At 39.2% G+C, this 12,340-nt stretch overlaps 1 protein-coding gene across 11 annotated transcripts in view; it reads left to right on the top strand.

Moving 5' to 3' along the window:
* TASP1 (taspase 1) overlaps nucleotides 1-12,340 on the top strand; it is a 280,411-nt gene that overhangs the window by 213,920 nt on the left and 54,151 nt on the right. For 10 of the 11 annotated variants that reach the window (XR_007150907.1, XR_007150904.1, XR_007150905.1 and 7 more), the window contains one exon: nucleotides 4,142-4,252. Coding sequence is in view for 5 of the 11 variants with exons in the window: in XM_047852763.1 (XP_047708719.1) it covers nucleotides 4,142-4,252 (111 nt within the window). In the remaining 6 variants the exon portion in view is untranslated. Of the gene's footprint in view, nucleotides 1-4,141; nucleotides 4,253-12,340 lie in introns of those variants that run through there. The other variant, XM_047852764.1, reaches the window with a different exon arrangement.

Raw genomic sequence — 12,340 nt, 5'->3', positions numbered from 1 at the left:
CTGTGACAAGTCATTGAACCTCTCTGAACCTTAGGTTCTTCATCTATAACATGATAAAAATACCTCATGGCATAGTGGTGTTGGGGAGGAAAAATTTTACTCTGTGTTTCAAAAGTTTCTTCCAGCTGGTCTAAGATTAAACTGACATGAAATCAATTTACAGGAGAAAATTAAATTTAATTTTATACATTGAGAAACCCCTTATACATGAGAGATTCAAAGACAGAATGGTAAAATGAGGTATTTATGCCATGCTGAGCTAAGGAATGGTATAGGGGCCAACAGCTTCAAAGGGGAGGGGGGCAATAAGAAGAACAAATGTTTGGTAGTTAGATATTTGCTATGCCATACAAATGGGTTACTCAGATAAAATTTATCCCTGGTGATAACTCTAATTCTGAGAAAGACCCCCAATTTAGATTCTAGGTAAAGGAGGGTCTCAATTACCTTCAGCTCAAAATAGCCTACATGCCAAAATGACACATTTTGGGAAGATTTGCTCTGAACCCTCTCAGTGGTTCTGAAAATTAAACTATAGAACATGAAAGCATGGAACCAAGCCCTGATGCAGAGTAGTTTCTCAATGACTGTGAATTTCCTGTCTCCTTCCCCCTTCTTTAAGAGGCTAAGGATTAAAAAATTTACTCCAGTTCCACAGTTTAAATTTGTGTTGTTTTTCTTTGCAAGGCAAAACAAATAAGTGGTTTAAAAAGGCAAACAATACCCCCAGACTTAAAATGAAAATGAAGGGTTCCCTGTTCCAACTCCAATTCCCTGCCCCCCAGTTTCCTCTCCCCTCAGGCTACTACTACTTTTAACTCTTGTAGCTATTTCTTTTAGAACTTAAATCTGTAATTCAAAATAATACACTTGTACTACTGTTCCTTCAGTTTTCAATTTTAGATATTATTTAGATATCAAGATATCTTCATATTCATACGAGGAAAGGCAAAGATTTAATTCCCTTATATTTCCAAGCCCAAACCTACACATACTACATCCATCACTCCTCTCAATGTATTATGTCCCCCCGCCTTTTTTTTTTTTTAGCTCATCAGTATTGTGAGTTTATATTTTTGACTCTAGCTATTGACATCTGAACTATGTAGTGTACTGTGATTCTGTTTCCTTTCTTATACAAATTCTTATTTTTTTCTGCATTAATATTTGCCTCATTATTTTTTAGGTTTCTTTTTGTTTGCTTTTTGATACTGATCACTGGTTGATTGTCAGATTTCCCTCAAAATCTGAAACATTTCCTCCCAATAATTTCAAACTCAACGTGTATTCTATAAGTTTGATTTATTTTCCCCTTGGAAATCTCTTTCCAGCCTTCTCTGGCTTTCTGCTCCAATTTGGACTGTTGACTCTAAGCCTGCTGCCTCGCTGTGTGTCATCTAGAAATCTTTTTGTATTCTCTTGTTTTGGATCCCCTATTTTTTTATTTATTTTTTTTTAACGTTTTATTTATTTTTGAGACAGGGAGAGACAGAGCATGAACAGGGGAGGGTCAGAGAGAGGGAGACACAGAATCCGAAACAGGCTCCAGGCTCTGAGCTGTCAGCACAGAGCCCGACATGGGGCTCAAACTCACGGACCGTGAGATCATGACCTGAGCCGAAGTCGGCTGCTCAACCGACTGAGCCACCCAGGCGCCCCTGGATCCCCTATTTCCAGATCTTGTTTTCTTTCTCATTATGTACCTTATTACTTCATTTTCCCAAGGCACATTCATCCTACAGCTTTCTGAGGAAGTATGTGGGAGGTGAATTCTTTGACACTTGGTAGAGCTTTATTCTGTTTTCATACTTGATTGACATTTTGGCCTAGTATAGAATTCTAGGTTGGAAATAATTTTCCTTCAGCATGTTGAAGATGGTGCCTTCCTTCTAACCTTGTAGTTTCCATTGTTATGTTGAGAAATCTGGTGCCATTATGATCCCCTTGCTTTCTGTGTGTGTGTGTGTGTGTGTGTGTGTGTGTGTGTGTGTGCGCGCGCGCACGCGCGCGCGCGCGCATGTGTTTTCACATGGAAGTTTTTGGACTTTTCTTTATTTCTTCAATATTTTGATATGTCACAGTGATATATATCTGTGGCACTTTTATTATTTTTTTTTTTTTCATGAGTTGTGCTGGCAGGTTGATGAGCCTTTTCAAACACTCACCTTTCAATTCCTGGAAATTTTTTTGAATTACTTCTTTGAAGTGTTATTTCTTCTAGTCTCTCTTTTTGAAACTCCTATTATTCAGATATTGGACCTTCTGGCCTGTTCTGATTTTTTTTCCTCCCATTTTCCATCTCTTTTACTTTTCTTTTGCTCAATGCATTGGCCTACGTTTTCTCTGTTTTCTTTTTTGTTTTGGTCTCTGTCTTTTCTAGAGGTCACACTGAAACAACTAGTGAACATAGGTTGTCTATACTATTGAGCAGTTATATACCAAGAAGCTGAACTGAAAACCTTCTGAATGAGCCACATTTGTCATCTGGAAGCCCTTAACATAAGGCAGTTTTTGTTTAGGGTCTCTCAAGTAGTTCTTTATCCTCGAGATGGTTGTGTGGCTGGAAGGGAATTATCCAGTCACGTGCTTGGAGTGTATCAGTTTGACTTCTTGTATCCTGGGAGCCTGTGGGTAAAGGAGCTAGTTATTTCACTGTTTAGCATAAAGACTTCCACTTCGACATCCTGTGTTCATTGTGGAGACTCCCTCCTGCCTTGTGCTGAGTCTGATGACCCCACGACTCAAGTCCCTCTGGTTTATCCTCTCTAGAGAGTAAATATCCTGGCATCTCCTACGTTAGGAAGAAGTAACTTCTTGTCTAGGCAGGAATCTGGGGCTGATCTATCAGGGGTTGGCAAGCTATTTCTGTTAAGGGCCAGAAAGTAAAGATTTTAGACTTTTGGGGCTACATCAGGGTCTCTATCACATATTCTTCTGCTTCTCATTCTTTTTAAAAAAATAATCCTTTAAGGCATAAAATAAACATTCTTAGCTTGTGGGCAGTACAAAAACAAGTTGCAGGCCAGACAAGTCATAGCTTACTGATGCCTGGTGTAGAGGGTCCTTTTGGACACTCTGAATCAACCATCATTTCAGCCCCACCTTGCATCCCTGTCTTCAGAGGAACTTGAAGTTTCTAATTTCTGATTCTTTGTGGGTTTTATGACAAAACTGGGTGATTTCGTATAGGTGCTCCCCCCACCCCCCAGTTTTAACCATGTTCCCCATTAAAGCTTAGGTTTCAGCTTCTGCAGGTCCACTAGGTGAGCAAGTAATGTCTATCTTCTTTTCATTTTCTAAAACATGAGTTTTTTTCTTGTTTGCCTTTCTCTCTGTCCTTATTGGGTCATGCTTTTGGAAGGAGTGGAGATAAATATATGTGTTTAATCTACTAAGTTTAACCAGAAGCTTCCCCCCAAATCCAATTTGGTTGATTTTTATTTTTTACTACTTTCTTTGATAGCTCTTGGGTTAATTTTGCATTTGTTTTCCATGTGCTTACTTGCTATGCCAGATGTTCGAAGAAGATGTCCTTGGGGAGGAAAAATGAGGGGTTTTAAAATGTAGTGTTCTTGAAATGCTCACAATGGTTCAGTGTGTGAGATCCCAAAGAGGCCTGGTTGTTTCTAACCACCAGACTCTCATAATAGAAATACAGTTTCACCCTTATTTGTGTAAACCATCAGGATCATTTTTAAATGTTTGTAGTAAAGTTTGTGGCTTATTGTTTAAAATTGAATTTAAGGTAGTAAATCAAAGATTTTGGTGGCATGCCCCTGACAGCAGGGAGAGCCTGGTAAGTGATCCCTAAAAGCTGATCAAAGAGACTTGCTGAGCATTTTTTCCTGTATTTGTGTTTTGGTCCTTTAATCTGGTAGTGTTTCCAATTCCCTTCTGAATACTGTAATGCACACTCCACCCCCACTCAAGTCTTCTTGGCGACATCTGGGATTGTCTTTGCCAAATGGCCCCCGTTTGGGCATAAGCCTGCCTTTGCCATCAAGCCTATACAAGGTTCGAACAATGTTGATTGTCAGAAAATGGGCATTCACACCACATTTTTGTTCTTGTAATCAAATGAAAATTGAAAATGAAAAAAGCAAAATTCACTGAAAAATGACCATTTGCCGTTTCTGCCTAGGTTCACCTTTCCTGGCCAGCGAAGATGGCGTGCTTGGAGGAGTCATTGTTCTCCGAACTTGCAGATGTTCTGCAGAGTCTGACTCCTCCCAAGATAAGCAGACACTTCTAGGTAAGCTGGACATACACCTTATGGCATGTCTCTCTTTTTCAATTTTTCAAGACACAGGAAGATTTTTTCCTTAACAAGTTATGGGAAGGCCGGAATGCTCCCTTGGTATCTAAATATGTCTATCCTACTATTCTTTTAGCATAGGTAAACATGTAGAAGATGAATATTCATTTTTAAGTGTATGCTTACAGCATATTTCAAACGGGCTTAGAACCTAGGACCTTCACTAAAGCCCAATATTAAGAACATTGGACCATGTATTTGTTCCCTGCCTTATTCCACAAAGCATTTGAGATGACCCATAACAACATACACAGTAACAAACATAGAAGAAGCTTCTTCCTCTTCCCCTCCCAAAAAGGAATCAGAACCATGTGAAGAGCTACTGGCCTAGGAGTCTGTTCTGGCTCCATTGCTTATTAGCTATGACGCCTTCGTATATGGGTCTTACTGTTCTGTGCCACTTCCTCTTCTGTAAAATAAGGACATCTGCCCTGCCCTCCTTGTAAAATTGTGGTGAAGAAGGGTCAACTGAGTGTTTTGCAGATTTGCAGATGTCCATCCAGATGTGTGGTTTTGTGTCTAGCCAAGTGTAGTAGTGGGGTTAAAAAGCAGCCAGTCTTCCATTTGCCAAGGCACAAAACTGTGGGGCTGCCTCTGCCCACAGGGGTGCCTTTTTCATTCATTCATACAGAGGGGACGTTTTTTAAAACTCCATAAAGGTGCCACAGAAGTTAGGAGGGGGTCTTATATGTTTTTTTTTTTAATTGACTTTTTAATTACCTATATATACATTCCGAAAAGTATACAAGTTATAATTGCAACTACTTGATGAATTATTATAAACCGAACCCACCCATACAACCAGCACACAGATATAGTAGAACTTTACCACAACCCCGAAATCTCCCTGGCAATCACCTCCCTTCTTTGCCTCTCCAGAGTTAGCCACTATGCCGATTTTAAAACCATGATTAGCTTTGCTTGGGTTTATATTTTATATAAATGGAATCATGGAATATGTACTATATGTATCTGATGTGTTCAGTCAGCATTAAGCCTGTTATATTTATCCATGTTACATGTGGCAGTAGTTTGTTCATTTTCGTTACTGTATGGTATTCCATTATACAGACATACTACTGTGCATTTATCTGTTCTTTCCTAAGTATTTTTTTAATATAAGTGTTATAGATCATCCACAGGAACTGTGGTAGTTAAACCCCTTGTATAAATTTTCTTACGGAAAGTGTGGGTGCTGCCTGTTCTATATTGTATGGTTGTTGTGAATTGATATAGTACAAGTTGAGTCTGTAAATTAGAAAATCAAGCATTTCATATGACTTTAAGAAAAGTATTTTTTTCTATGGGAGCCCAAAGAGCTTTCATAAAATTTCTCCCCTGATTACTCAAAGAGAAAAAAAAAAAATGGACTTTGGTCTCTGACTACTAACCTCATCGTTTTGTTTTGTTTTGTTTTGTTTTGTTTTGTTTTGTTTTGTTTTGTTTTCAGTATTCCCTTTCTCTTTCCACGCACTATATTTGGTACCCAGGTTGCTCCCAGGAAATGTATTTTTAAATGGCTGTCTTTTGTTAAAACAAGTCAAATTAGTCAATTGCTTCTTTGGTATCTTTAATCATTGGTGAATCTTTTGAATAAATCTTCCATAGTTAGATAGAAGGGAGTTTGCTTTTAAAATATGTAAGAGGAAGGGGCACCTGGGTAGCTTAGTTGCTTAAACATCCAACTCTTGGTTTCATTTCAGGTTATGATCTCACAGTTCATGATTCGAGCCCTGCATCAGGCTCCGCACTGACAGTGGGGAGCCTGCTTGGGATTCTTTCTCTCCCTCTCGCTCTGCCCCTCCTGTGCTCATGCTCTCCTCTCTTTCAAAGTAAATTATATATATATATATATATATATATATATATATATATATATATATATGATGTACATGGGCCTTCCATAAAAACTCAGAACAACCCGGCTCAGTTGGTTAAGCGTCCGACTTTGGCTCAGGTCATGATCTCATAGTTCAAGGGTTCGAGCCCTGCATTGCGCCGTGTATTGACAGCCCAGAGCCTGGAGCCTGCTTCGGAGTCTATGTCTCCCTCACTCTCTGCCCCTTCCCCGTTTGCACTCTGTCTCTCTCTTTCTCAAAAATAATAAGCATTAAAAAAAAAAAAACCTCAGAATAACCCTTAGTACTGGGGAGCAAGGGACTAGCTATTAAAACTGTTTCATAGACTATTCCTAGGATGAACTATCAGTTCTTTACTGAGCCTAGATTCTTGCCCTTTAGAGTTAATCCTGAAAATTGTAAGGTTGTCCTTTCCTTTTTGGTGGTAGAGTATAGAAAAGCATATATATAGAAAAGTCATAGAATTCCAGCTCATTTTAAATAGTTTTTATCACCAATGTAGTAATTTGTAAACTGATTCCTACTCTCTGTCTCAAGAAGAATGAGATGCAAAGTGTGAATTTCTAAAATAAGTGAAATCTTACCATTTGTTAAAAATAACTAGAGTGATTGATGTTTATAAAGTTTACCTAAAATCTGGTGAACATAGGTTAGTATAAACTTATAGATTATACCAAATCCATGGATTTTTACATTTGTTTGCTTCAAAAGAGTCATGTATGTTCGAAAGCAAATCTAGTATAGAAATATAGGAAAGGAGATGTGAAAGTCACCTTGGCCACCCCAGTCCCAGAGTCACCAGTCTCTGGTTCTGGATATTCTTTTTTTTCTTTTTTTAATGTTTATTTATTTTTGAGAGAGAGAGAGACAGAGTGCGAGTGGGAGAGGGTGGAGAGAGAGGGAGACACAGAATCCAAGGCAGGTTCCAGGCTCCGAGCTGTCAGCACAGAGCCCAATGCAGGGCTCAAACCCACAGACCTTGAGATCATGACCTGAGCTGAAGTCAGACACTTAACTGACTGAGACACTCAGGTGCCCCATGGTTCTGGTTATTCTTGTAGGAAACACCTTCACTCTATAGGATATGCTCATATTTCTATTTCTTGGTTAGTCAGTAGTGTGTGACTTCTTTTTAGGAAAAAAAAATTAAGAATGTAGTTCATACCACTTTCCACTTCCCTTTTCTCCTGGCTTTTGATAGATTTCTACTCTAACTTGAAATCATAAGTTTTAATTTTATTGCAACTGTAACATTGTTTCTTGATTTATTTCTTGATTCCTCAACTTTATACAATTTCTGTCAACCATATCTCACCCCCCTTTGACTATGTAAGTTCAGGAAAGCTCTTGTGCTCTTCTTTTCTCCTCCTTCCCCACTCCAACTCTCACCTCAATCTCTAGCAATAATGTCATAGTTATTACCATCCATATTCTGTCCTATATCTAACTTGTCTTCTACACTTTGATTGGAGGTTCTGAACAGTGACAATTAGTAACCAGTATAGACAGTATCAAGATTTTATAAATATTATTCACTGCAGATCCCAGTAGTGGAAGATTGGATCCATAAGAAGTATCTGTCATAAACCTCTGCCTGTAAAGGGAGAATATTTAAAATATCAAGGTCAAGTGAATTCTTCCATGCCATACCCCATCAGTTGCTCCAAAGCAGGCCACAATTTAATTTGCCTCATCTTTGGACCATAACTTCTCATTTATTGCCTTATAGAACTCTCATGAGACTATAACTTTATGAACTTATGCTTCCTAATACTTAGTAATATCTAGTAACCAGGAGAGCTCAGAAGTCTTTCTTTTCTACAATCCAAATAAAATAATTCCCCAAATTAAAAAAAAACTTGATTGCTGTATATTGTTCATTTTTTATCTGAAGAATAGTATAAGCAGAATAGTCTCTAACTTAAGCTTTTTCTGTGCCCACTCTCTTTTCTGAAAATCGTAAATAGTGTTCCCATTACACCACAGGAGCAGTTTCAATCAAACGCTATTGTCATTTGGTGGAGTTTCCAGAAATCCATTACTGAACCTTTCCTCTTGACAAATACATCAGTTACAAGAGCCCCATTGGGCCACTTCAGGGGGTGGGATGACTCAAATACAGGGCACTTTCCACGTTTATCCTCTGTTTACTGGTTTATTAATAGAATTGGCTAATCTCAGGTATGAAGGAATGTTAAAAATCCTCTTGTGTGACCTTGTTACATATGCTTTGTCCATAAACTGTTTGCAAGAAGTGGAGCTTAATTCCTCTCTCTTGGGACTCTTCTTCTAAGGCTTAAGAATGTGGCAGTGTGATAGAGTGTGACTTCTGAGGCTAGATCAAAAAAGGCATTGTGGGGGTGCCTGGGTGGCTCAGTCTGTTAAGCATCCTACTTTGGCTCAGGTCATGATCTCACTGTTTCCGAGTTCAAGCCTCACATCCGTGCTGACAGCTCAGAGCCTGGAGCCTGTTTCAGATTCTGTGTGTGTGTTTTTCCCTCTCTCTCTCTCTGTCTCTCTCTCTGCTTCTCCCTTGCTCGTATCTGTCTCTCTCTCTCAAAAATAAACATTAAAAAAAATTTTTTTAAAGGCATTGTGACATCCTCCTTGCTTTCTCCATTGGATCACTCACTCTCAGAGGGACCAACTGTCATGTTGTATGAACACTCAGGCAGCACTAGAGAGGGGTCCATGTGGCAAAAAACTGAGACCTCCTTCCAGTAACCAGCAAGGCATTGGGACTTCTTGCCAATAGCCTCAGCTCTGAGCGAACTTACAGGTAACTGCAACCATGAGGGAGAATATGAATCTCTGAGCAAGAATCACCCAACAAAGCCACTCCTGAATTCCTCACCCACAGAAACTGAGATAATAAATGTTTGTTGTTTTAAACCACTACATTTTGGTGTAATTTATGCCAACACAGATAACTAACAAACCTTTTAAACCCTCTCACTGCCAAAGGGGCCTCTAGTTTGTCTAAATAGTTATAACAAATCAAGGTGCTCTGTTGCATCTTTAGGCAGCTCAGTCTATAATATTGCATCAGTGGTTCCTAGTTTTCTTCTTTGACATCCTCTGGGACAAATGAAATCAGTGCCTTCCCTAGCTTGCAGTCCCTAGTCACTCTTTTCCAGACTGTCTCCTTACCCAACCCACCTCTATTCGTCTCCCATCTCCATATTGTCACCAGACTTTGCCCTCGATAATACATCTGTAGCTGGCCCAGAGAACCTAACTGTGGGCTCAGAAATGGGCAGTCAGGAGAGAAGCAGGCTGCCCTGAAGAAAGGGCAAAAATGAGAACTAGACCTAATTGTGGCTTAGAGAGACTAATCCTAGGATCAGGGGAATAGTGGTCAAAAGAAGAGCCACAAAAGTATATGTAATTAGTTTACTCTATGTCTAAGCTAAATGTTTAATAACTTTCTCTGTGTGTTAAAATAAAGACAAAACCTGTATCTGTTACTATCACTCACTCCCTACTTTTCAGTTCTTCCCTGAGAACACATACATACTCCTGCCTCTGCTGGTCGTTTCCCTAGAAGACAGACAAGAACTACTGGACTTGATGGGAAAGTCCTCCTCTGATCTAACCCCAGAACATGCTTTCATTGTTGTTTCCAATTAGTCCTTCCCTCTACACATCCTCAATGCCCCAAGTTCTTGCCACTCCAGATTGGTTGGTCTTCTTCCAAAGGGTCCTGTTTATCCCCAGTAACTTTCATGTGCTTTTACCTGTGCTTGGGATGCCTTGGGCCAATTACATTCCTTCTTTTAAGACCCAGGACAGATGTGAATATTCTTGGAATCCTTTGGAAACCCTTTCCCCAGGTGATTTGTTCCTTCCTTGTGTGTGTGTGTGTGTGTGTGTGTGTGTGTGTGTGTGTGCGCGTGCATTTTTTTTTTTTTGCAACATTCATTTGGCATCCCTTGCAACACTTGCCATGACACATCCTAGACATGTGTTAAAGTGTCTGTCCCTCCCTCTAGGCTCACACCTCTTAAGCTTTTTTCTGAGCCCAAATATTTGACAGGAATAGATCACAGATTTTTGAGTGCCAGTGACTCACATGGAGGATCCAGGGGTTTAAAATACCTTTCCAAGCACTAGAAGCTTCAGCTGCCTCTGAGAATCACACCACCAGATTGTGAATCATTTGAGGGCAATGACTGTGTCCTATCCAACCTTATACCCACCCACCATAGTAGCCTCTAATTATTAGGTGAACGAGTTAAGTGCCAAGTGGAATTTCTCTATTGATTCTTTAACAGAAATGTTAAAAGAAATTTACACTCTTCCAGAAAAATGAAATGTCATATAAGGTATCTTCACATGCTCTAAAAACAAACAAACAAACAAACGAACAATATGGCTTGGAAATGTTGGATAATGATGAGTGTTTGGGAACAAGTTTTGGAGACAGTTTAAATGGATCGCAGGAGACAGCCTCTGCAAACAGCCTTGCAAAATGACAATTTGGATGTGAGTGTGTTTGCAACACCCATCTCTCCACCTCCCACCTCCCAGATCATGAGATGCTGGCAAATCTCAGCCTACAAATCACTGTTTTAACGTAAAGCAAATGCTTGTCCCTGGAGTGAAACAACTGAAAATAATTAATTTTCTCTCTGCTTTTAGAGAGAAAAAAACCAATAACAACAATATATATTTTACCTGCTAAAGTACAATTACATGTGCTTTCCAGGCCTGTACAAAAGTGCTTTATTGAGGCTGCTGTATATAGTATGGTTAATAATTGTGTAAACAAAGTCATCTCAAACCTCCCAGTGGAAAGAAATGAGTCCTTTTCTGTTTTAAACTTGTGATTGGATACAAGTAATTAGAGTCTATGCAAATATCTGGCATAAACAGCCATCTCACTATATGAGTGCATTTCTTTCCTTGTAGCTTGCCTTTACTGTGTTGGTGGGAGCCTCACAGACCTTGTGAAGTTCAAGGGTCCCTGCTTGAGAATGGTTACTAAGAAGCAGTGAGTATGGGGATCAATGAGAAACAGCCTCCATATATTTAAGGAAAATCTTAAGCAATTCAGGATAGGAGGCATAGGGGCTCTTAGGGGCTGTGTGTTCAGCCAGTGGCCTCTGTGCTGCTGTTGGGAGTCCTTTATCCAAAATAAATTTGAGGCACACAGTTCAGCCAGAGGCTAATCATCTGATGAACACATATGGTAATTGTTACTCCCCCATTAAGTTACCCTCACCTTACTCGGAGCATGACTCCAGGTTCCTTGCTATCCAGGCATATGTTCATTATGCTGATAATTAAGTGGTATACATGGTATTGCTTATAATTGTCCAGCTACCCCTTTTTCCCATTTTTCATCTTAACTATGAAATGTTTCATATATTTTTAAAAGAATGTAATAAATTTGTGAGTTATAAAGGATAATAATAAAATGAACACCTGTGAACCCACCACCCAGCCTAAGAAATAGCCCAAAACCCGTATTTTTTGAAGCCCCCATGTGGGCCTGACTTTATATAAATGGTATGTCACATGATTTTTCTATGTGAGAAGTTTTGCAATTTCTTACATAATTACTTCAAAGAATAATGAATCCTTCTATCATTTTTGACTTAGCTCTATCAAATTAAACTGTTCTTCACTTGCCAATTAGAGCTTAAATGTGGCGTTCCCTTCCCCCCTTCGTAGAACAAGCAAAGTTCTTTATCAAGTACTCTTCTTGTCACTGTTACCAAAACATGCTATGGTTTAAGAATAAAAAATGTTAGATTGAGTTGATGCTTCCTGGAACATTAAAAAGATAAAAGGTCATTTTACTGTAAGTTAAAATTCCAAACCGCCTTTTGGTTTTACTGGCATTAAAAATTTGGCGAGCACACATAAACACATGCACTTCAAAGGAGCTTCATTCTTGGGGCCCCGGCAGTATCACTTATTTCCATTTCATGGCACATGCCACCATGAGCACTTACGAGGAGGCATTCTGTTGGGCTCACATGATCATAAAAATAACTCCTAAAGAGAAGGCAAATTAGCTATTAGGCTGGTAGTGGAAAAGAGGTAGTGCTGGATGCTTGTCGACGTTAATAACTTGTCTTAGAAATATAACTAAAACTGTCTGTAAAGAGGGTCCAGTGTCATGGCTGGAAACTGCTTTCTTTTCTTTTTATTTAATTTC

This window comes from Prionailurus viverrinus, chromosome A3, assembly GCF_022837055.1.
Source record: "Prionailurus viverrinus isolate Anna chromosome A3, UM_Priviv_1.0, whole genome shotgun sequence".
NCBI classification, from domain to species: Eukaryota; Metazoa; Chordata; class Mammalia; order Carnivora; family Felidae; genus Prionailurus; species Prionailurus viverrinus.
The sequence above is the reverse complement of the archived record's forward strand: the minus strand, read 5'-3'. Positions and strand labels throughout refer to the sequence as shown.